The sequence below is a fragment of the Podarcis muralis genome, chromosome 11 (genome assembly GCF_964188315.1).
Source record: "Podarcis muralis chromosome 11, rPodMur119.hap1.1, whole genome shotgun sequence".
NCBI classification, from domain to species: domain Eukaryota; kingdom Metazoa; phylum Chordata; class Lepidosauria; order Squamata; family Lacertidae; genus Podarcis; species Podarcis muralis.
In genome coordinates, this window is record NC_135665.1 from 5,486,336 (window position 1) to 5,508,658 (window position 22,323).

Genomic DNA, 22,323 nt, shown 5'->3' on the forward strand with positions numbered 1-22,323 from the left:
GTACAGGCAGGGGTACCTTTACCTTTACCTTTAAGGATAGAGTAAATGGAGAGGAGGGGGAGGGAAAGAGAAAAGGGGGATAGATAGTGGGTGCAGGAGAGAAAGCCACATGCATTGTACAGGGAATGAGGGAACCTAGAAGAACAGGAGAAAGTAGGAGAGTGATTGGACGGATGCGGAAGAAGGCCCACCCCTTTCTCTGTACCTGAAAGCGCTCTTTCCCCACCCCATTCTGTGTTCATGAGAATGCCATGGAGATAAGCAGCATGGTGGGTGGGGGGGTCAAGAGAGAAACAAAACCTTCTATTTATTGATTTGGGGCCTGTGCGCTTCCTTGCGCCACTATAAGCAGTTTTGGCAAACTAGCCCCCATAGTTATGCAGGCACAAATGGCAGTGCGCATCAGGCGTAAGTCAATCAAAGTCTACACTGGAGTCGTGGTCTGAGGGAGGCTTGCAGAGAACAAGGAACAATGGGGAGAAATTACTTAATTAGTTTTCTCTACACGTCTCCGATTTCCCCGCAGTACCATTCACTCTGTATGACAGCCTTCCCATTTCACAGTACTCCCTTTGAAAGATGGCAGTGTATTAGCATGTGAGACAACTGAGTGCAAGGGGGAGAGAGTTCACCACAGCAGTGGCACTGTCTGCATTCTTCTTCTTCTTTTTTTTTTAGAGAGAGAGGGGGTATATCTACATATATATATACTAGATCTAGATCACATATGACGCGGCACAAAGTAAGACAGCTACTGTGAAGATAAAAGCTCGGAGCTGGACAAGGCCGCGGTGGCAGGCAAAAACGGTTCAAGCACATATATATCTATTTCAAATCTACCACATGCAGAGTTTAAAATGACTGTGTGCGTCTAAAGTTTAAGTCTGCATCTTTGTCATGTTTATTAAGAGAGGCGTCGTATGCGTGGTTGACTTCCAATTTTGTGGCTTATTCACATGTTTTTGAAATAAATGATTAAGAGTCTCTCCAGGGAACTTGGCAATGACTCCACAGCATTCCCAGGCTTGTCTTGTGGGAAATGTCAGCTTTGGCCCTCTGCAAGTTGGGTTCAACGTATAGGTCTTGGCCATGTGTGTGGGCTTCAGGAAGTCCTTCCTGTTCCAGTCACAGCACCCAAAGGGAGAGAGACTCCCTGGTGTGACTCTCTGGGCACCCACAATATTGTCCTTTTTGCTGCTGGATGAGCACCTCCCTGTCCTCCCAGGCCTTTGGATAACAACCCACCAGGTGCCTCATTTCTTGCACCAAGTTCCCCTTTGCTGGCTTTTGTGGTTTCACGTGGTTTAGATCCTTTTCATGGCTGGGTTTTATGCTTATTTTAAGTGGTATTTTATTTTGGTTCTGAATCATATTTTTTTCTGAATCATTTCTTAACTTCATTGTTTGTGTGAGCTGCCCTGTGAACTTGGTTGGATGGGCGGTGTGCACATATAATTAAGAATAAACACTAGTAGTTGGGGATAATAATGTGACTTGCCACATCGAGCTCTTGGGGACCAAACTGGTAAGGGAAGAATTATTATTACCCATCCTCTGTCCACCAGGTAACGTGGGAAGGAACTGAGAAACCGAGAGCATTACACCTGAAGGTAATCTGAAGGTAGCAGGCCTCACAGGAAGGCCTGCAGTAAGTCTCAGTTTGCACAGTAGCAGAAATCACAGCGGCAGTTAAAAACATTACACAACAATAATGTGGTTTTCTGATTGTCTGTCTTCTCATTTCTGGATACCTCATGGTTAGTGTGACCAAAGTCTGATGAAAGTGGTTCTTTCTTTCTTCCCCTCGCATACCTCCATCCATTTTGATGTTATGGTGAATTATAATGCTTCACCCCCACATGCCCCTCCCTTTTATCTGTTTTTAAGTCAAAAAGATAAATTTGTTTTTGACTTTTGGGAGGATCAGCAGAAGGAGACCTGTGCATAATCAGAGCTTCTTTTCTGTCTGCCTCGTTGACATGTAAAGAGATTTCGGTGTTATACTTGCAGCTGCTCTTGGGGCCGCAGTGGTTAGGACAGGAAGGAAGTCTTCCCCATTCTAAGAACAGGCAACAATTTTTTCAACAAGGCGGTAGCAGAGGATCTGTGAGTGATGTGTCCTTTAACTTGCAAAGGAGGAATTCACATGTCTCTGCTGCAGGTGGAGCAGAGATGCTAGTTTTCCTCCTTTCTGTGTCAGGCTGGAAACAGAGCAGTTCGCCTATCCTGTCACCGCTTCTCTGCATATCTACGCTCTCCCTGAGTAAGTGAGTGATGTGATCCACTGCCACAAGGGAACTGGTGTGCTCCAGTGGTGAGAGTATTTGGAGCTGGAAAGTTCATGGTTAAAGCAGGGTTCAAGCAGGAAGTTCCCTGGATGGCCTTGAGTGGAACTGATTGCATTCCTATCCCACCTTCTCCAAGGAACTCAAGGTGGTGAACCTGGTTCTCCCCAGTGCTGTCTTTCTGGTAGTACTAATCAGTACATAGAACTGGTACTCCCCCCCCCATCAGATCTTGTGATAAGGTAATGGAGGGTTGGGAGAGCATGCAAGCAACAGTGGCTGAAAGGAGGATTGTGAAAAGCAGGAGTGGTGGCTGTGGCGAGGAAATGGAGGTCCTTGTTTGGGGCTGCGGTTTCCACTCTCCGTCTCCCCCTCGTCTGCCTCGCAATGCACTCTCCCCCCCTCGACAAGTTGCTATGGCGCTGCCTCACTTTCCTCACTGCTCTGTGAGCAGCTGGGCAAGTGCAAGAGCTGGCTTCCCTTTCATCTCTACTTGCTGTTTCCATGTCTGCGCGGAGGGGAGAGAGAGAGAGAGAAGGGGGAGAAGGCAGGGGCCTCTGCTGCTAGCACCACCGCCCTCCACTCCAGGGAAAGGGGCACACAAAGTGGGGCAGGAGAGAGTGAGAGAGAAATGAGGGGGAAGAGTAGGCATGGCCAAACTTGGCCTGCCAGCTGTTTTGGGACTACAGTTCCCATCATCCCTGACCACTGGGCCTGTTAGCTAGGGATGATGGGAGTTGTAGTCCCAAAACAGCTGGAGGGCCAAGTTTGGCCACGCCTGGGGAAGAGGATCATGGTAAGTACTGGCACCTTTTTTCCAGGAAAAAAAGTATTCCCCCCCCCCATTTAGTCCCCATGACAACATTGTGAAGCAGGTTAGCTCAAGAGGCAGTAACTGGCCCAAGGTGAGCATCATAGCTGAGTGGGGAGAAGAGCCCTTTAACCACTAGTGTGCAGGCAGGAGGGCATTTTTTTTTAATGTGGATGACTGTGACACCTGCCAGATATTCCTTGAATAAACTAGAGCTGAGCCAAAATGTGTCCTTTTGCAGGGGACTGGAGAGGCATCGCTCTCCCCATCCCCTCCAGTGGCCCAAATTACGATAGGACTGGGGTAATAAATGAGTACCACCTGAGAAATTGTTTGAGAATGTATTCTCCCCATTTAGCTGCGGTTTGCTGTGGCAGGTGAACTGGGCCAACGTTGACCAAAACGCCCTCTGCTTCCTTCATCCCTTTGTGACCTAAGGCAGTTCAGCCAGTCACTGCCAGTAACTCTATCACCGCCGGAAAGCCTTACGGTATATTGCTAACTATACCCGGTCATATTCATGTTTATGGACATCTTATGCAAGCAAATTATGCAATGGGCCTCTGTCTTAAGTATTTCTTACGTGAACTGTTGAGTAAGTTTCTCACCTGTGCATGAATGTGACCACTTTCTAGGAGCATGTACTCCTTAAGCCCTCCTCATTTCTTTGTGTGGTTGGCATCTGGTCATCATAACAGATATATTGATGTCAATCCCTTGCTATCTTAAAGGGTAAGAAACAGCACCTTATGAGTAGATGGCAGTAATAGGATCCATGGCTAATACTGATAGAATGGGCTCTTCCCTCTCACACCTGTCAGCAAGCCTGCTGTTTTTTAGTTAGTTCTAAAATACATAAAAGCTGTACACTCTTAGCAGAGGCAGGACATGGTCTGTGTAGCCCATCTCACATGTTTAAGGAATCCCTGTGTGCTTGAAGGTATGTGCATGACCCCCCTCTTCTATTGATGACTGTTACAGCCTTAGTTTGCCTCTGCTCCAATTGAAAATGAGTAATAAAAAAGGATAGTTAGAGCTATCGTACTCTCGGTTGCTTTGTTCAGGATAACAGTGTTGGGTATTCGTTGATCCTATAATGTCGACCCAAGTTTGTAGAGAGGTTTAGGGTACACATGCTCTGGCTGAAGGGGCCGTGGCCCCATCCCCAGGCACATTTTTGGGAGGGGGCGCAACCAGGCGCCCCCACAACCGGCTCCTGCGCATGAGGCAGCTTCCTAGTACCAAAAGCCAGAGTATTATCTGCGTTTGTGATCCCCAGCAATTGACATTAAGAAGTATCCTGCCTCTCCTACCAAGTTATCCAAAATGTATAGAACAAGCACCAATATTTGTTGAAAGTGTAAAGAAAAGGAGGGTACCTTTTATTATATGTGGTGGTCATGTAAGATAACAAAGTCTTTTTGGGAACTGATATATAATGAATTGAAAAAAAATGTTTAAAATATCATTTGTTAAAAAACCCCAGAAGCATTTCCATTAGGAATTATAGGTTCCAATATCCCAAAAGACCAGAAAAGACTATTTATGTATGTGACAACAGCTGCAAGGATGCTACTAGCCCAAAGATGGAAAGAACCAACAGTTCCGACCAAGGAAGAATGGCAAGCCAAATTGCTAGACTATGCTGAAATGGCAAAACTGGCTTGATTGGGAGACTCCGGAATAAAAATAATGGGGGAAATTTATAACTTACTTAGGAGATCATTGTAAACAAATAAAAACATTAGCTGGACTTTAAAAACAACTTGTAAAGAAACAAAAAATATGGATAATTTATAGAGATGAAAACTGTGGAGAATGTAATGAAATGTAGTTTTAGAAAAATTATGTTAAAGACCCATGCAGGGAACGGGGGGAAGTCACAAGATTCAGGGAATCTCATATATGGATATGGCAAAAGTTTTTTCTTCTTATTAATTTGAATTTGTTCTTGTAAAAACAAATAAAAATATATAAAAATAAAAAGAAGGTGAGCTTTCACATAAAAAAGAAGTCGTATCCTGCCTCCAACAGTGGAGGTAGAACATAGACATAATGGCTAGTAGCCACAGATGAAATTTCAGCCCTTTTTTCTGAATCTAAGCATGGTAGATTTCATCTTTGTGAGATGCATTTGAATGGCCATAGACCAGAGTATATACTAACAAACTGGAGCAATGCCTGCACACCCTGTCACAGATGCAGATAACTTCCAAGCAGTATGTGAAATGATGTCCTGGTCAGTGTGTGCTGTCATGTCTTCTGCCGAATTTCAGTGTAAACCCTAACTTTCTGTAGTATTCTTCAGAGATTGCTGTGTAATGTAGGCTGCATTGTACAGAAGCTGCTTGTTGAGGTGGAAATTGTGTGTGGCACAGGTGATATAATCGTATAAGAAGGCTAAGAACCAAGTTTGAATAGCAGCCCAACCAATAAAGAAAACCCTAATAAACATCATTTGTCCTTTGGAGAGAGATCTGTTTTTTCAAATTACAGTGGTACCTCTGGATACGAACGGGATCCGTTCCGGAGCTCCGTTCGCATCCTGAAGTAACCGTAAGACGCGTCTGCGCGTGCGCTGGTCGCGTTTTGCCGCTTCCGCGCATGCGCGTGACGTCATTTTGAGTGTCTGTGCATGCGCGAGCAGCAAAATCCGGAAGTAACTCGCTCCGTTACTTCCGGGTCGCCGCGGAGCACAACCCGAAAATATTCATCCCGAAGCTACTTCAACCCGAGGTATGACTGTATAATGTTGTAATTGTGGAACCTGAGCTTTTGGAATACTAAGGCGATCGTTGTGATTTCAAACTTCTTAAGATGATTGTTTTCGCCAGATTTTACACATTTTGTCCATTGCCTCTATAATGCTGCAAAATGCAGGCATACGTTTTGAAATAAATTTATTATATACATAAGTATTTGATGTTGGGTGGGAAGGACCCTTTTAAAGACACACACAAAGGAAAGCATTCTAAAAAGTGAGATCAAATGTAAGGTAAAGGTAAAGGGACCCCTGACCATTAGGTCCAGTCGTGACCAACTCTGGGGTTGCGGCGCTCATCTCACTTTACTGGCCGAGGGAGCCAAGGGTACAGCTTCCGGGTCATGTCGCCAGCATGACTAAGCCGCTTCTGGCGAACCAGAGCAGCGCACGGAAACACCGTTTACCTTCCCGCTGGAGTGGTACCTATTTATCTACTTGCACTTTGACGTGCTTTCGAACTGCTAGGTTGGCAGGAGCAGGGACCGAGCAACGGGAGCTCACCCCGTCGTGGGGATTTGAACCACCAACCTTCTGATCGGCAAGTCCTAGGCTCTGTGGTTTAACCCACAGCGCCACCCGCATCCTGAGATCAAATGTACTTGGAATATAAATACCACCCTGTTGTGAACTGCCAGCTCATTTATTGAGCTGCATATTTGGCGTGGGGGTTTTGGGTTTTCAACTGCTCAAGACAGACTGCTTGGCCTCCAAAAGGCTTATGCAGCCAAACTTGTCAGGGTTTGGTAAAAGCCCAAATAGATAGAAAATAGCCCAAAATTACACGAATAAACGAAAACATGCAGACTGTTTCCAAAACCTATTAACTAGATCTAGAGACTTCCTGCCTGCCTGCCCATAGCTGGTCACAATTCTTCAGCATATGTTCCAAAGAGACCTTGCAAGAGACCATTGGCTCTTTGTAATGATGGAACCAGATTAGATAGTTCAGATGCACTCATGCCTTGTTCACTTTCAAAGTGTGCTAATTTTTAGTGCTGTTGCACCAAGATCCTAGAATGACGTAAACTTTGCTAACTAAATCTAGTTTTCAGATTATTAATTTTGTTTATGATTGCTTGCTGCCATCTGGGACTGAAGAGAAAGAAAAGCATAGCAAATACAATGGTACCTCAGGTTACTTACGCTTCAGGTTACATATGCTTCAGGTTACAGACTCCGCTAACCCAGAAATAGTGCTTCAGGTTAAGAACTTTGCTTCAGGATGAGAACAGAAATCGTGCTCCGGTGGCGTGGCGGCAGCAGGAGGCCCCATTAGCTAAAGTGGTGCTTCAGGTTAAGAACAGTTTCAGTTTAAGTACGGACCTCACGAACAAATTAAGTACTTAACCTGAGGTACCACTGTAATAGAGTCTTGGATAACAAGGTTTTGGGATGGGGTTGCTACATAACTTCATGTGACTGAAGAGTGTTTGCATTTGCTGAGGAACAACCATTCTTCAGCCACCAGTTCATCACCTTTTTGTCCTGTGGCCTAGCTTCTCTTATCCCAGTGCTGGTGGGGTAGGATTAAAAACCATGAGAATAATAATTTCCTGGATAAAGAGGAGATTTATGTCTTTGGGGTGGCTAGAACTGCTATAGTGGTTCAGGTTTCAGACAAGGACTGGGGAAGCAGTGGCGTATTGTGGGTTGCCAGCACCCGGGGCAAGGTGCAGGGAGGGCAACAGATGGAGTACGCATATACACTCAACTGCCTGACGGTTTCTGCATCACCCAGAAGATTGCAGCTGCTGGGATAAGAAAAGAAGAGTCACTCCGTCTCTGAAGAGGTGGCTTCCTGGTTCGCATGGAGAAGCCATTTTTAACGGAGCCCAGCGTTGGGTGCACACAGTTGTATAGAGGCAGCACCTGGTGTTGAAATTATGCACCCCTAAGAATTTTTCACCTGAGGCAACTGCCCCGGACCCCCCTCCTCATGTTATGCTACTGCTGGGGAAACTCTGGTTTATATCCTTACTCAGTTATGTAGATCACTGGGTTACTGTGGATGACGTCATATTTCCCAGTATTGACTGCCTCCCAGGGTTATAGTGAAGATGAAATAGTGAACATGGTTCTTCTTCCTTCTATCTTGTTCTCTTTGGAGCAAAAGTGGTTTATATTTGGTATATGTATATATGTTGAGCTGGAACCAGCTTTGCCTTTCACAAATGGAATGGCTCTTTTTGATGAAATCCAGCAGAGGCTCCCACTGAAGGAAGGGATGGGGGCACTTTTCTCCAGTTCCTCCTGACACCCCCAGAGCAACCTCCCTTGCTGTCGCCCAGCCCCTCCTGATCAGCTTGCACTGGACACAGTTCTGCTCATGGGTAGTCTGGCTCCATAATCAATAAGCAAGGAAATGCTGTAAATGCATAAATAATAATTATTTTTCTAGTGAACGAGTACACTGTTATGTAGCTGATTGGGGGAGGATGTTTCATGTTTTTTAAAAAAGCAACGCAAATGTACAATAATGTGCTTTGTTTAAAAATACGAAAAAATGAATTATACTTGGACTCTGTATTAGGCTGTATCATTTTAAGAAATGGAAATAGCCTGTCTTCTCTGGGTCATCGCTGGTGTGTTTTTATGCAAGGGGAATGCTTTTTCGTGTTAAGGAAGGAAGCGGTAGACACGTCAGTATTTATTAACATTTTTGACAAAGTATGGCAGCACAGGCTATCCTTTTTAGGTTTTGGCATGAACAATCGCCCTTTTATTGGGCCATTAATGCTCTTTCGGAACATCGTGCTGCATCCGCAGGCAATAATTTAGCAGCTGTTTATCAGAGGCTTTCATAAAGCCCTGAATAGTCTTCTAACATTCAGTCACCCTAACATCAGCGTTTTAGAATCCATGCCTGCTTTTAAATGGGAGATCTGTGAATGTGGTTGCTCAGGGATGCGTGACCCACATAACCTATAAATTTGATTGGAAGTTACATTGCTGGCATAGGCTGATGGATAGCAGATTAGAACCCTGATTAACCATGTGATTCGCAGGCTGGGAATATATTGTCTAAGCAAGATTCATCAGATGCAATCAGAATTTCAAGTGGTCAGATGAAATTCAAATGTGCCGTGTGGTTTCTCCGCCCGCCCCCCCCCCCCCCCCCGCTTTGTGCTTTTCTTCGTAGGTTGCCTTCTTTCTCTTGCGCACCCCCCCCCCTCATTTCCAGTGCTGAAAAATACTTCTTTGATGAATTTGCTCCTCACCCTAAAGCTGTCTGACTGTTGTTCATCAGAAAGCAGGTCGCAGTTCAGTGAGCAGAAGAAAAGATTTTAATAGAAGCTGTGCCAAGGGCTGTAATGCATCATTTTAGGGCCCTAATTACATTACAATGACAAATATCAATGGTGACAACAGCAATAACCTACATCCTTTAATGGCTGTGCTGGAAAAGGAGTTTGGGCTCTGTGCCATTAGATTAGACTCGGTTTCAAAACAGAGGCCATTAGAAGTGTGTGTCCACAGTATTATTGGCCGATAACTGAAGCCCACTGGAAAGCCTTGTAAATAAATGCCTCTCTAAAGCATGGCCCCATGGGACAAAAGAAGCAAAATTAGAGGACCATGGAAGCAGCGGTGTTTCCGAGGCAACTTTAGCTTTCAAAGTGAAGAATTGGCTACTTAATTTTGTGAAATCCTGCTTCTCCCCCTCGCTTGGTCTCTTTCTCTGCTTCCTCTTGCCAATTAGGGGGATCATAAAAACTCTATTGGCAAAAGCATCTGAATGAAGGAAAAGAGCATCTTAAGCGAAAGTAGCTTCCTTAAATGTTTTGCAATATGGATTTTTTTAAAAAATAAATAAATGAATAAATCAATGCAACTACTTTGTATACAGAGTTGAGCAAATGCTGGCAAGAAATTATGTCATTCATATTAACCTAGCTGGGAGCCAGGGAGAAATATTCCAAATCTGGTGTAGCCAATGTGCCACAATATGATAGACAACACACCCCATCATCCGAGGGAAAGATTGTAGCTCAGTGGTAGAGCATCTGACTTGCCTGCTGAAGGTCGCAGGTTCAATCCCTGGTGTCTCCTGGTAGGGCTGGGAAAGCTCTTTTCTGAAACCCTGGAGAACCGCTGCCAGTCAGTGTTGGCAGTATGCACTTGATCTGACTTGCTATAAAGGCAGCTGCCGGTGTTCCTGTCCCAGACCATCCTGGCTGGGCCTAATGAGTGACAGACTAATGATACCTGGAAGGTGCAACATGGGGCGTCCATGCGCTAATTCTTCACCCAGAATAATTTGTACAAAATTAAATTTATTTTAAACTTCTTAAACTTGCATGCTTTCAGTTTCTAAGTCAGAGCCAGACCTTTTAAATGCCGATTCTATGAAAAATAATAATGACCCTTTTCTGTCATTTATACTTATTTATACCTTCACAGGAATAGCATGAAAAGAATCCCCCATTATAACCATTTATTTATTTTATTTTATTTTATAAATATACCACCTTTTTCCCTGATGGAGACTCAAGGTAGCTTACAGATAAAATAGGAGCAGCAAAATGAATTGAAATACCATTAAACATTAACAGAATTAAAACTATACATCTATATCTGTCTATATATAGATATATAAGAACTATTAAATACAGATAATTACAATAAAAACATATTCTAGGTCTTAAAGCTCTATACTATGGTATTTACTGTAATGGTGGCTTGAAAGCAACTCATGCAGTTGATGCAGGAACATTCCCAGTAAGTGTTACTGGGTGCAAGTGTAGCACAAAATTTAATTTCTGGCACAAAGGAGGCGGAACCCATAAATAGGCTTTTAATCATGGGCAAGTCCCTGTGCACTGGACAGATACTTGAGAGCCATGAAAACTACATGCGGCTCACTTCATCATTGTCTCGCTTGTGGCTTGAAAACCTGTACTGTATACTAACTTCCCACACCCAAGACACACACTGTACATGGGAGCTTGTTGCTAGTGGTAGGCAGAGTTATTGAAAAAATTACAGTGAGGCCCAGGAGAGGTTGCCAACCAACTAAAGGAAACCCCCATGATTGGCTTGGCTTTGCTTGCTTGCTTTCTGGCCAGTTGCCAGGACAGCGCGGAGCAAGGCCCTTTTCTCTGCGCCCTGCTCCCTGCCACTTTTGTGTCTGTGTGTATCATGGATGAATAGATGGCTTGTGCTGCCAAACACCACTGGTGCTCCATCCTTGTGCCCACTGTGGGCTCTGCCCTTTGGCTGTACCCCTGGGGCTGCCACCTGTCCCGGCTGGCTTTGTGCCCATGTCCCAGTATTTTATTAAATGCTGTTTTTTTTTCACGTTAAAAAGAAGACGACTCTTTTCTTTCAAGAGCTGGCAGCTCCAGGGGGTGTGCATCTCCACCCACCGCTCACTGCCTCTGGATATATTGTCCTTCCTGTCTTAAAATACAAACAGATGTAAAAATTCAGTCCCGAGTCCGTAGAATCTGCCACTGGCTGCAAAGGGGAACGTGTAGGCAAACGCTTGGCATTTAAAAGGACTTGTTTGGGATTTTCGCCCGAGAGCTGAAGGCATGTTGCAACTCAGAATTGCCTTTATGTGTGATTACAGTACAACCAAACATCGCTTACCAGAAAGCCGTAGATGTGTGCGGCGATTCTGTCATCTGCTTTAATGGGATGTGAAGAAACGATTGAAGAATGGTTTCAACAAGCCTGTGACCAAGAATAATTTGTATACCACTAATAATACCTTTGCACGGATAGTACACACAGAACAAAATGAAGGTTTCTGCTGTGCCCGGAGAGTTGTATAATCCTTTTGCTACACTTTTATAGTATAACGATGCCAGAGCATCTGGGTTTCAGGGGTTTTTTGTTTTGTTCCTGGGGTGAGGCTCATATTTTCAGGGAGGGGAAATTACCTTGCGTTCTCCCTTTGTATGATCCTCCTCCTCCTCCTCATAATTATCTGGTTTAGCAGGTGGCAGGTTACAGCAGGTTTTGGGTGAACACATAGAGCAACCCGCTTATTTGCAATAAACTTTTATTTGATGCTTAAGATAAATCTTTGGCTTTGAGGGAAAGATTTACACAGGCTTCTGGGTGGCCAGCCCTAAGTATTGTAAAAACAATGACTCAGCCACCCTGCATAATCACGAGAATTTTGAGAATAAAATAAAGCTTAGTTGCCGTTTTCATTATCTAACTTTCAGTGTTCTGTAGTGCTTCTGTCTGCATTCTGTCTCCCACTCACCTAGGAGACACGTAGGTTTTTCCTAAGGCCTACCTAAGAACCACATTATCTTTTACTTCAAACTCCTTAGCTGTCATGTTTGTAGGTGATCTAAAATCTACAGCAGGGTTGGGAAGCCTGTGGCCCTTCAGATGATGTTGGATTACAGCTCTCATCTTCCCTTAACATTGGCCATGCTGATGATGGGAGTTGGAGTACAACAACACCTGGAAGGTTGAAGATCCTCGATCGCTGGACTTGGGAGTCTCTACTTTTATGATATTTTATATCTTTGCACAGAATAACAAAACCAGCTTCCGGTGTCACAAGGTGAACAGCAACAAGCCATAATCTTGGTTATTACCATCATGAGAAAATGGCATTTTTAAATTTTATTTATGCCTTACTGGAAAAACGCATTTTGCTTGGAGCTACCAGGAACTTCAGTTGGCTCCAAATAGGGCATCAAGACTGTAAATGGCGACTGGATGATTTGACCATATTATGCCAGTGCTCTGTCATCTGTTCTGACCTCAACTTCATTTTTTGACCCTATTCAATGTGCCGGCATTAACATTAAAAACTTGAAGTGGCTTGGGGCCAAGTTACCTGAAGAATCACACCTGTTCTGACACTAAATTATGCTATAGCCTCCCCCCCCCCCCAGTGTGCTGGATGGCTAATAGGGAGAGAGGTGGGGTTTTTTTAGCAGTGGCACTCCAGCTGTGGAATTCCCCCTCTCCACAATAAAACTTCCTTTAGCCTATGCTGGACTGTCTAGCTTTATTATTTTATTTGCTTGTTTGGTAGATCTAGCTTGTAGTGTAAGCCACCCACAGAACCTAATGCTGTTGGCCTCCCTATTAGCATTGTGAATTAAATAAATAAACACTTTGCCCAGTGCAAATTGTGGATAGCAACTTCATCCTCCCCTGAATCCCTTCTGGTTTTTTTGGAGGGTTCCTTAGTCTCTTTTGAAGGTTTGTCACCAACATCATTTCTTGTATGGTCACTTATAGGAACAAAATTTTGCTTAGCCAAAATGTGAGGCCTTCAAAATACACAGTGCAAGCCCCAAGATGCCCTGGCATCGTGGAAGCAGAAGTAGACTTTTGTACAAATGAATGTACCAAGTTTATTGTGCTCAGTATCTTGAAGTGTGTGTATTCTTTTTTTTAATTGGTTTTATTTGACTGTAGCTGTAAAGGTGCTCAGAATCATGTGCCCGTGGTACTCCTCAGGTAGACTTCCCTGAAGGTACTGACCAGGCCTACACAAAATTATCTTCATGATAGCCATTCTCTACACCCATACTGGATTTAAATTTTATATTGGAACCTTTAGTGGGGAAAACATAGCTAGTCTAGCCTAAAGGGGAACATCAAATTAGCTTTGAATTTAGATTGTGATGAAATGTCAGTAGTAACTTTATTGAGAACTGTACCTCTATTTTCTTTTATCCCAGCTGGTCCAATAAGTTGATAAAGGTAAAGGTAAAGGTACCCCTGCCCGTACGGGCCAGTCGTGTCCGACTCTAGGGTTGTGCGCCCATCTCACTTAAGAGGCCAGGGGGCCAGCGCTGTCCGAAGACACTTCCGGGTCACGTGGCCAGCGTGACAAGCTGCATCTGGCGAGCCAGCGCAGCACACGGAACGCCGTTTACCTTCCCGCTAGTAAGCGGTCCCTATTTATCTACTTGCACCCGGGGGTGCTTTCGAACTGCTAGGTTGGCAGGCGCTGGGACCGAACGATGGGAGCGCACCCCGCCGCGGGGATTCGAACCGCCGACCTGATGATCGGCAAGTCCTAGGCGCTGAGGTTTTACCCACAGCGCCACCCGCGTCCCTAATAAGTTGATAATGATTTGCAATTAAAGGTGCACTTTAAAAAATGGGTCAGTCAAACAATGTTTTCTTTACATAACGCCTACTATCTATTATAACTTGCTATTACTGTGGTCATCTTCTCCTAGTGGTTATAGATCTTAAAGATGCTGCAACTTCTACACAATGGAATAATGGTGAGCATTATGAGACCTACAGTTCGGCTGGTAGGCGGCATTTAAAAAGGGTGTTTGTGGAGTTGCAGCATAAATTAAGAACATTCATTTAGTGACTCTAAACATGTTATTATCTCAACATGCTCTGTTTGTTTTCTTAATTTTTCTTCTTCTTGACCTTGGCCAACTTCTGTTCCTTTCACACATCTTCTTTTAGCTCAAGGGAAACCATATCTCAATGTTTTCCAGGAAGATGGCCTTAAATCCTTGTTTTCTTCTGTATGTTTTCATCTGATCTTTTATCCTTGCGGAAGGTACTGTCTTGACAAGTGCATGAAACCGGATTTTCCAGCCTAGGATCATGAAAGAGCTGGTAGTTTGGGAGTGGCATAGACAACTGTAATTAAAGCCGCAAAGCGTTTCCATTACTCCTGCTTGTCATCAAGCAGAATATTATGAAAGTTTTCACTTTTTTCAGGATGTTGATTTCAGGCGAAATCCTTGTAGGTGATGGCAGCACAGAAAATCTGGAAAGAAGTGCAAACAACAACAACAACAATTTTATTATTTGTACCCCACCCACCTGGCTGGGTTTCCCCAGCCTCTCTTACGACATATCTAAAAACATAATAACAAAAGTAGAGGAGCAAAACAAAGGAGCATATAATGAAAATCTGATAAGTTATTTGGGCCAGGTTGTACAGCCAATAGTAGAATGAAAGCAATGGGAAGCAGAGTTAGAAGGAATCTGTTTTTTAAAATAAAATATTTCAGTAGTTATTCAAGAAAATAGTTCACCAGCCGGGACTGCTGGATGAGAGAGAATGCTTTCCCCATCATTGAGAAGTTTTCGACATCTGCTGAAGTCATATATGTTTTATCTGGGGACCAAAGAGATGATTGACCAGTTTGTATTGTATACAGAAGTACACTTCTGTACTACTGCTATTTTGTAATTCAACTGTGAGTTGGATAATTTTATGATTTTAGTGATGGTTTTATGTTATACTTTACTGTATCCTTTCCATACAATCCTGAGAACTTGGGTTGAAGGGGTGGTATACAGATATATAGATATAGATACACACAGTGGTACCTCTGGATGCGAATGGGATCCATTCCAGAGCCCCGTTTGCATCCTGAGTAGAATGTAACATGCGTCTGCGGGTCACGTTTCTCCGCTTCCGCGCATGTGCATGACGTCATTTTGAGCGTCTGCGCATGCGCGAGCAGCGAAACCCAGAAGTAACACGTTCTGTTACTTCCGGGTCGCCGCGGAGCATAACCTGAAAACGCTCAACCTGAAGCATATTTAACGCGAGGTATGACTGTATATATATAACACCATCTCTAAACAGGAAAACAAAGTTCAGGAAGAAATAAGATGCAAACAAAGGTAGTAACCTCCGTGCTATAGGTATATCTCACCAGAAGTAGGGTTGGTCAAAGTCCACTGCAGTTTCATGTGGCCTGTCATCAACTTCGTGCGGGAGTCATGTGGACCCTACCGTGGGTCCCTAGGTGGTGTTGGACCAAAAGTCCCGTCAGCCCCAGCCAACATGGCTCAATAGGACCACTCTCTTTTTTAAAAAAACATTTTCCTCTCTTTATTGATGTATGCTGGTTTAAATTGTGCTTTGAATGCTTGACTACTAGAGACCAGTGTCTTGACTAGTCAATTTGTTTGGTGGTGTTTTATTTTGCCATTCAAATGCCAGTCTTAATATGAAACATGTCACCGGCCTGATACATTTCCGAAATGGACCTTACTTTTGATATTTGGAGATTGCTGCATTTGGATTTCAATAATTATTGTACCATGATAGAACCACACAGGTAAACCTGAAGATCATGGAGGTTGGGCAACAGGAGGACACAGCAACGTGGGGGTTATTGTAAGGTTACCAGACGTCCCTGTTTCCCTGGGACAGTTCCCAGATTTACAAATCAGTCCCCATACAAAATCCATTGAAGTTGAAAAGCTTCCCCGGATTCATTGAAAAAAATCTGGTAACCTTATGTTATTGTAGTCTCTACAGTTACAGTTACTGCTCATCCAGTGAGGGCAGGCCTATTACACAAGGACCCTTTGAAATTGTGCTGTAGGGTAGAGCTTAACAATCTGGTGTTCTCGAGCAGATGTGTAGACTGCTCAGTTTAAGCATTATTGTCAAGCGAGACCGCTGCCACTGGTGTGATCAAAATTCTAGCTTCACTTGTATAATTCTGTGTATGTAACTTTGCACACATGTGCATATTGGAGTGTGCAAGAATGTGAATTGTGCTTGCAAATAGAACTATTGGTGCTCCCTTCCAAGCAAATTCAAATTTTCCATGTACCAAGGGCTAAATAGGGAGGGTATCATAGCTCAGTGGAGGAGGACATATTGTGATGCCAAAGATCCCGGGTTCCATTTTTGGCATCTACAGTTAAAAGGTTCAGGTTGCAAGAAATATGAAAGAATCTTTGTCTTGAGCTCCTGTTCAGAGTAGTCAACGCTGCTCTAAAGGGAAAAATAGTCTGATCCTGCAGTTTCGTAATGAAAAAAGCAACTTTGCCTTTCCTGGTTTTCGGCAACGTCGTTGGGGTTTCCTTAGTAAGGATCTTTCAGGAAGAACGGCTTCTTCTTGGTCACTCTGTATTCTTTTCTGTGTTAGACAGGTTTTTGAAGTATTTGCCTTTTAAAAGATTGCATAGTGAGAAGGTCGAAAGGGTTGCTGATGAAAGAAGGAAACCTAAATTAGACAAGTATGAGTGTATCTGTCCTTCGGCTAATGACTTTGCATGAAAGAGCATTTTGTCACTGAATGTAATGACAAACTGACCCAAAGTAGAATGCAATTTTAAAATCTCCCTTTAGTCGTGGCCTGTCTTCCTTCTATTAAAGCAAAGCACATAGAGTAGATTACAGAACAGAAGGGGCTGAATGTGCGCCATGCGAGCTATTGGATCATATTTTGAGAACAGAAAGCACTCAGTTATGTTGAGTTGCTCTGTTTTTATTCTGTGTTAACTAGCTAAAACGTTTTGTTCACAGATCTGCTGGTATAAAATGTGGTGTTTAGGTGACACTTTATGCTCAGCAAAAACCTGTTGATGCTTCCAAAGTACAGTAACAAATGCAAGAACTCAATGGGAGAGAAGGGTCCAGCACCCTTCACCACATCCCCCCTTTAAGGGATTTACAGTATTTATGCAGTTGGAGATATGCAGCAGTGTTGACGCTCTTGGTTAAGAAAACTCTTACTCTTGAATAACCAGTCTTTGTTTTCAAAAAGTCAGGGCGGGGGTGTTGAAGCCATGTCCCAGTTGCTCAGTACCTCTGAGACTTGTGGCACAGTCCCAAGTCAGAAGGATTGAATCTCAACCCACCGTTTCATGAGTGGACAGTGTTCCCACTTATGAACAATGCTCCCCCCTCCAACCCCCACCTTCCCTTCTCACTGCATCTCTCTTTGGCACATCCCATTTCATTCTGGAGGGTCCCTTGACCCTCAGGAGCAGCTTTTGGGAGGGCTGCATCAAGGAGTAGAGGGTGGAAAAGTTCTGTTTGAACTTCTTTGTATCCAGGTGAGAGCCAGTGTGGTGTAGTGGTTAAGAGCGGTAGACTCGTAATCTGGGGAACGGGGTTCGCGTCTCCGCTCCTTCACATGCAGCTGCTGGGTGACCTTGGGCCAGTCACACTTCTCTGAAGTCTCTCAGCCTCACTCACCTCACAGAGCGTTTGTAGTGGAGGAAGAAGGGAAAGGAGAACGTTAGCCGCTTTGAGACTCCTTCGGGTAGTGATAAAGCGGGATATCAAATCAAAACTCCTCCTCCTCCTCCTCCTCTTCCTCTTCTTCTTCATTTGCTGTGGCAGGTGTCTTTGGCCCTCCAGATGTTACTGACTCTCATCAGCCTCATTGGCCAATGACTAGGAATGAGGGGAGTTGTTCAGCAACATCTGGAGTTCCCTGCACCTCTTCTATGGGATGAGCCCTTGTAGACACAAATGCCTATCATCAGAATGTGTTGTTATCTGGTGAAGTGCCTGGAGAAGTTCATGCAACAATGTACAGTATTATTCTTTAAGCTACAATGGACTAACGCAGCTGCCTCTGAACAAAAAGCAAGCTGAAGGGACTCTTATTTCAGGACAATATGTTAGTAGGACCAAAGGTTTTCTGTCTTCAGTTGGTTTGGGCAGCTGAAGTCAAGAGGATGACTGCTCTATCCTTTGATGGGCTGCCGAGCTAGGGGGTGTGAATCCTGTTCAGCTAGGGATGCTGGTATGTGGACCAAGGTTCATGGGTCTGCTTTTATTAATGGTGAAGTTGGAAGTCTGCGGGAACAAGCCCTTGCTCAAACCCACACTATTTACAGATCCCTAAGGGATGCCAGTTCACATGACCCTCGAGCTGATTTTAACTGCTTGAAATTCCTGTGCATTTTGGTTTCTTGCCATGGCCAGTTGCTTGGATGTGGTCACTACCATGTGCAGGGTTTAGGTCTTTTGCGCACCGCTACAAACACAACATCTCTCTCTCTCTCTCTTTGTAATTATGTCGAAGTTATAGTCCTGTGTGAAAGGACATGTATGCAGGAATGTCAAGCAAGTGTCACAGCAGTTGTGTGGAGTGGCCCTGATAACAGGGCTCCTTTCAGAGGCATTGGATTGGGGGCTTTAGCAACCTTGTTGTTGTTTTTGCAAGCAGGGTGGTCCAGGGTGTGGTGGGGCTAATGTTCACCCTGTGCTTGAGGCTAGAGTTTATCAAAAAGCAAGCACCCACACATCATCATGTGTGCATCTTGTGCCCTGAAGTGGAGCCCAGGTGGCGCCCCCCCCCCCCACCAGGAACAACACTTTTATTAAAGTCTTCCTGAGGCATTCAGATACCAATTCCTGCCTTCCTTCATTTTTAACTGGAGCTGTGCCCATGTAAGGGGGTGTTTTTAAATATGGAGGTGTTATCTGTGGGGTGTGCAAACGTTTTGCTTTTAATGGATTGTTCTGATGTTAGTTGATCAATCAGATAAAAAGTTTTAATCGTCCAGTAGTTGTTTGTAAATAAAGTGCTCACTTCAGTGTGAAACTTCACTTTTTTAAAAAAACACAAAGCAAAACATACCCTTGATCCCATATGCAGTTGAAAGATAAGAGTTTTGCTTTTCGCTTTTTTGGGGGGGGGGGTTGCAGGGGTTGTGAGGAATCTTATTTAAGAAGGGAAAAGTGTGTGCCAATCTCAGAGGTTGTTTTTTATATTTAAAAAACCTGCTTATTGTGCTACAAAAGGCTCCCGAAATCTTTCAAGAAACTCCGATTCACCAATGGAAATTCAATTCTCTGTTCTGCATTGAAGCTCAAGCGCTTGCTATTATGAGGAGCTCTCAGAGCAGCAAGTGGTTATTGTTGACCGTTATTCGCTTCCTAATTGCTGAACTGGGTCTGCCACTGTTGTTCCTTACGTTTGATTTCCTTTTGGAAGGATTAATACAACCGGGTAATTGTAGAGTTCCAAGGAATCCAGAGTTCACCTAGGTCTAAAACATGCACATGAGTGATGCAAGATCCTCCATACCTAACAGGCCCTGTTGGACCATCTAGTACTATCCAGATGCTGGAATTGCACAGAGTTAGCTAAACCAGTACATCTCTATGCTTGGGTTGGCAGTGAGGTCCACTGAGGCAGCAGAAAGCACAAGAAGAGGTCTGGTGCATCAGACCAAAAGGCCCATCCGGGCCAGTATTCTGTTCCACCATGATCAGCCAGGTGACTGTGGAAACCCCACAAGCAGGACATGAGTGCAACAGCCCCCCTCCACTGTAGTAGTATTACAGCACTGTTGTTTTGATTCTGGAGGGGGTATTCAGCAATCATGGCTAGAGGCTGCTGAAAGCCTTGCTCATTAATTTGTCTAATCTCGATTAAAGCTGTCCAAGTTGGTAGCCGTCACTGCGTCTTGTGGTTGTGAATTTAATCATCTTATGCACTGCATGAAAAAGTACTTTTGTCTATCCTGACTCTCCTGTCTTGCAGCATCACCTAAGGTTCTGTTATTGTATGGGAAGGAAAAAAGCTTCTTCCTATCCACTTCCATCAGTGTTAGGCTGTGAAGGTGAGGGGATAGAAGCTGCAATTACCTTTCACCCCATGTTTTAAGAGTTGCTTATTGGTCTCGAGGATATGCACAACTGCATGCTGCTGTCCTCCTGTAGTAAGGCTATTTTTGTTAGAAAAAGGGCAGCTCTATGTCTCAACCCACCAGAGGTTCCTGTTTTCCTCCTTATGGTGCAGCACCTGAAGCCAGTCCAGAGGTCTGAGCTGCCCATCTGTCCAAACGGCTGTTTTAAAATGTGTTTTGCTCTTTATTTGTGATCACGATGGTATGTTTGCAATATGTTGCTCACTAACTTTCCCTTTCTCATCCACAGGCAGAAATTGTCAAGAGGCTGAATGCCATATGTGCCCAGGTCATTCCTTTCTTATCCCAGGAGGTAAGGGGGGCTGTTTATACATGCTGGCCTCAAATTGCAGGATAATTGCTTTAACTAAAGAGGAGACGAGGTGTCTCTCTGGCAGTGCAATGCTTTCAGTGTTTATATTTCACTTTTCTGCCATTTCATTCCTTGTCCATCATCACTTGGGTTTAATATGCATGCAAGAGACAGTTTTAAAACAATGATCCCAAATATTGGTGCCTACAGCATCTCTGCCCCGGTGCCAATGTGAAATTGGAAGGACCTTAAGGTTAATCTGACATCCTGTTTCTTTCAGCCAGCTGCCTCTGGACATTTATAAAGAGGAAAGAGAATTATAGCCATCAAACTTTGCTTTGCTGCCCACCTCCACACTCCCCCAAATGTAGTAATTGGAGGCATATTGTCTCTGAACATGTAGGTTCTAGTTAGAGGTCATGATAAAAGGTATTAATAGTCCATGAATAAACCTAGTCTCTATATATTCCATCGCCATGGTTTTGGAATAGTGAAATTCCGTATTTGTGGTTTGCGGCATCAGCAGCTGGAAAGCCTGCATCCTATTCTGCTTTCGTCCTGCTGCAGTGTAAGCATTAGGATCGGGCCGCTAGTTATATAAAAATGTTTGCCTGTCATTCTGATACATTGGTGCTAAAAAAAATGACTCTGTCAAGCTGGCATCTAATAGGATATATTGAAAAATTGCTGGAAAGGCATGATTTGTGCAGCATTCTTGACAATTGGTGTTAAACTTGGCAGAAAAATAAGAAGAGCCATCAACTGCTGATGTACTAGAGAGTAAACAGTAAACAGGCTAATGCAGGTCTCTCCCTCTCCACCATCTGGCCTTGGTTCCTCTTTCTTCAACCTGATTATTAACCAAGGATTAAAAAAAATCTATCTAGGCTTGGAGAGAGAAAATTCGTATAGACTTGGTGAGCTACTTTTCCAAATCTCACGCTTTCCTTGAAATGAAAAATTATGCTTTCCTAATAGGCTGCTGGTAACTTTTTACCTTTGGCTAGTGGGGAAATAAATAGGACTCTTAGGCCATGAAAAATATCATATGGCTTAATCGTAGATTAATGTTCATTGGGACTGGGGAGGAGAGAGTAGACTCAGTTTGTCCTGGAATAATGGAACCTTTCACATTCCATCCATTCCTTATTTTTGCATGGTTACTTCTCTCTCACTTCTTCTTGGTAATCCTAAGAAAGGCAATCTGGATCTGGGGGACTTCTGTTTACAGCATAATCAGGATGTGCTTATGATTCATATTGTGTGACGGTTCCGTGCATCTTATCATAGCTAGGCTTGACGCCTTTGGGTCTAAACCTCTTTATACGTATTTTGAGTATGGCCAGGGATAGAAATGGAGTGTGACCTAGAAATGAAAGCTACTTTTTCAAAGGCAGAAAGCCCTCCTTCCCACCAAGAACAACAACCCCCACATCAGTGCTTTTCCCCTAGAAAATAGGTGCTGATATTCACCATGGTTATAGTAAGTGTCACACCCTTTTACCCCTCCCCAAAAAAGAGAGGTGCCAGTACTGCATACACTTGAGTAGCCCCTAAAAAGAAAGCACTGCCCCACATAGAGCAGAATGAAATGAAATAGCATTGTGCAGTGATTTCCCCACTCTTAAGGCCAGCCCGACTGAGTAGGCCTTACAGTGTTCTTTCATGGGGTTTGGGTTTTGAGTCTATAGCGCTGAGGTGAGAAACTTTGGCCCTTCCAGATGTTGATGAATTACAACTCCTATCAGCTCAGCAAGCACCACCATTGGCCTGGAATAATGGGAGTTACAGT

The 22,323-nt window shown here is 43.9% G+C and overlaps 1 protein-coding gene across 10 annotated transcripts in view; it reads left to right on the forward strand.

Annotated features, from left to right (window-relative positions):
- The window catches only part of LOC114606126 (transducin-like enhancer protein 4), a 132,689-nt gene that overhangs the window by 20,805 nt on the left and 89,561 nt on the right, over positions 1-22,323 (forward strand). For 5 of the 10 annotated variants that reach the window (XM_028747911.2, XM_028747912.2, XM_028747915.2 and 2 more), the window contains one exon: positions 20,469-20,531. The exons of the other annotated variants lie outside the window; for them this stretch is intronic. In XM_028747911.2, the coding sequence (XP_028603744.1) occupies positions 20,469-20,531 (63 nt within the window). The remainder of the gene's footprint in view (positions 1-20,468; positions 20,532-22,323) is intronic. 10 annotated transcript variants of the gene reach the window in all.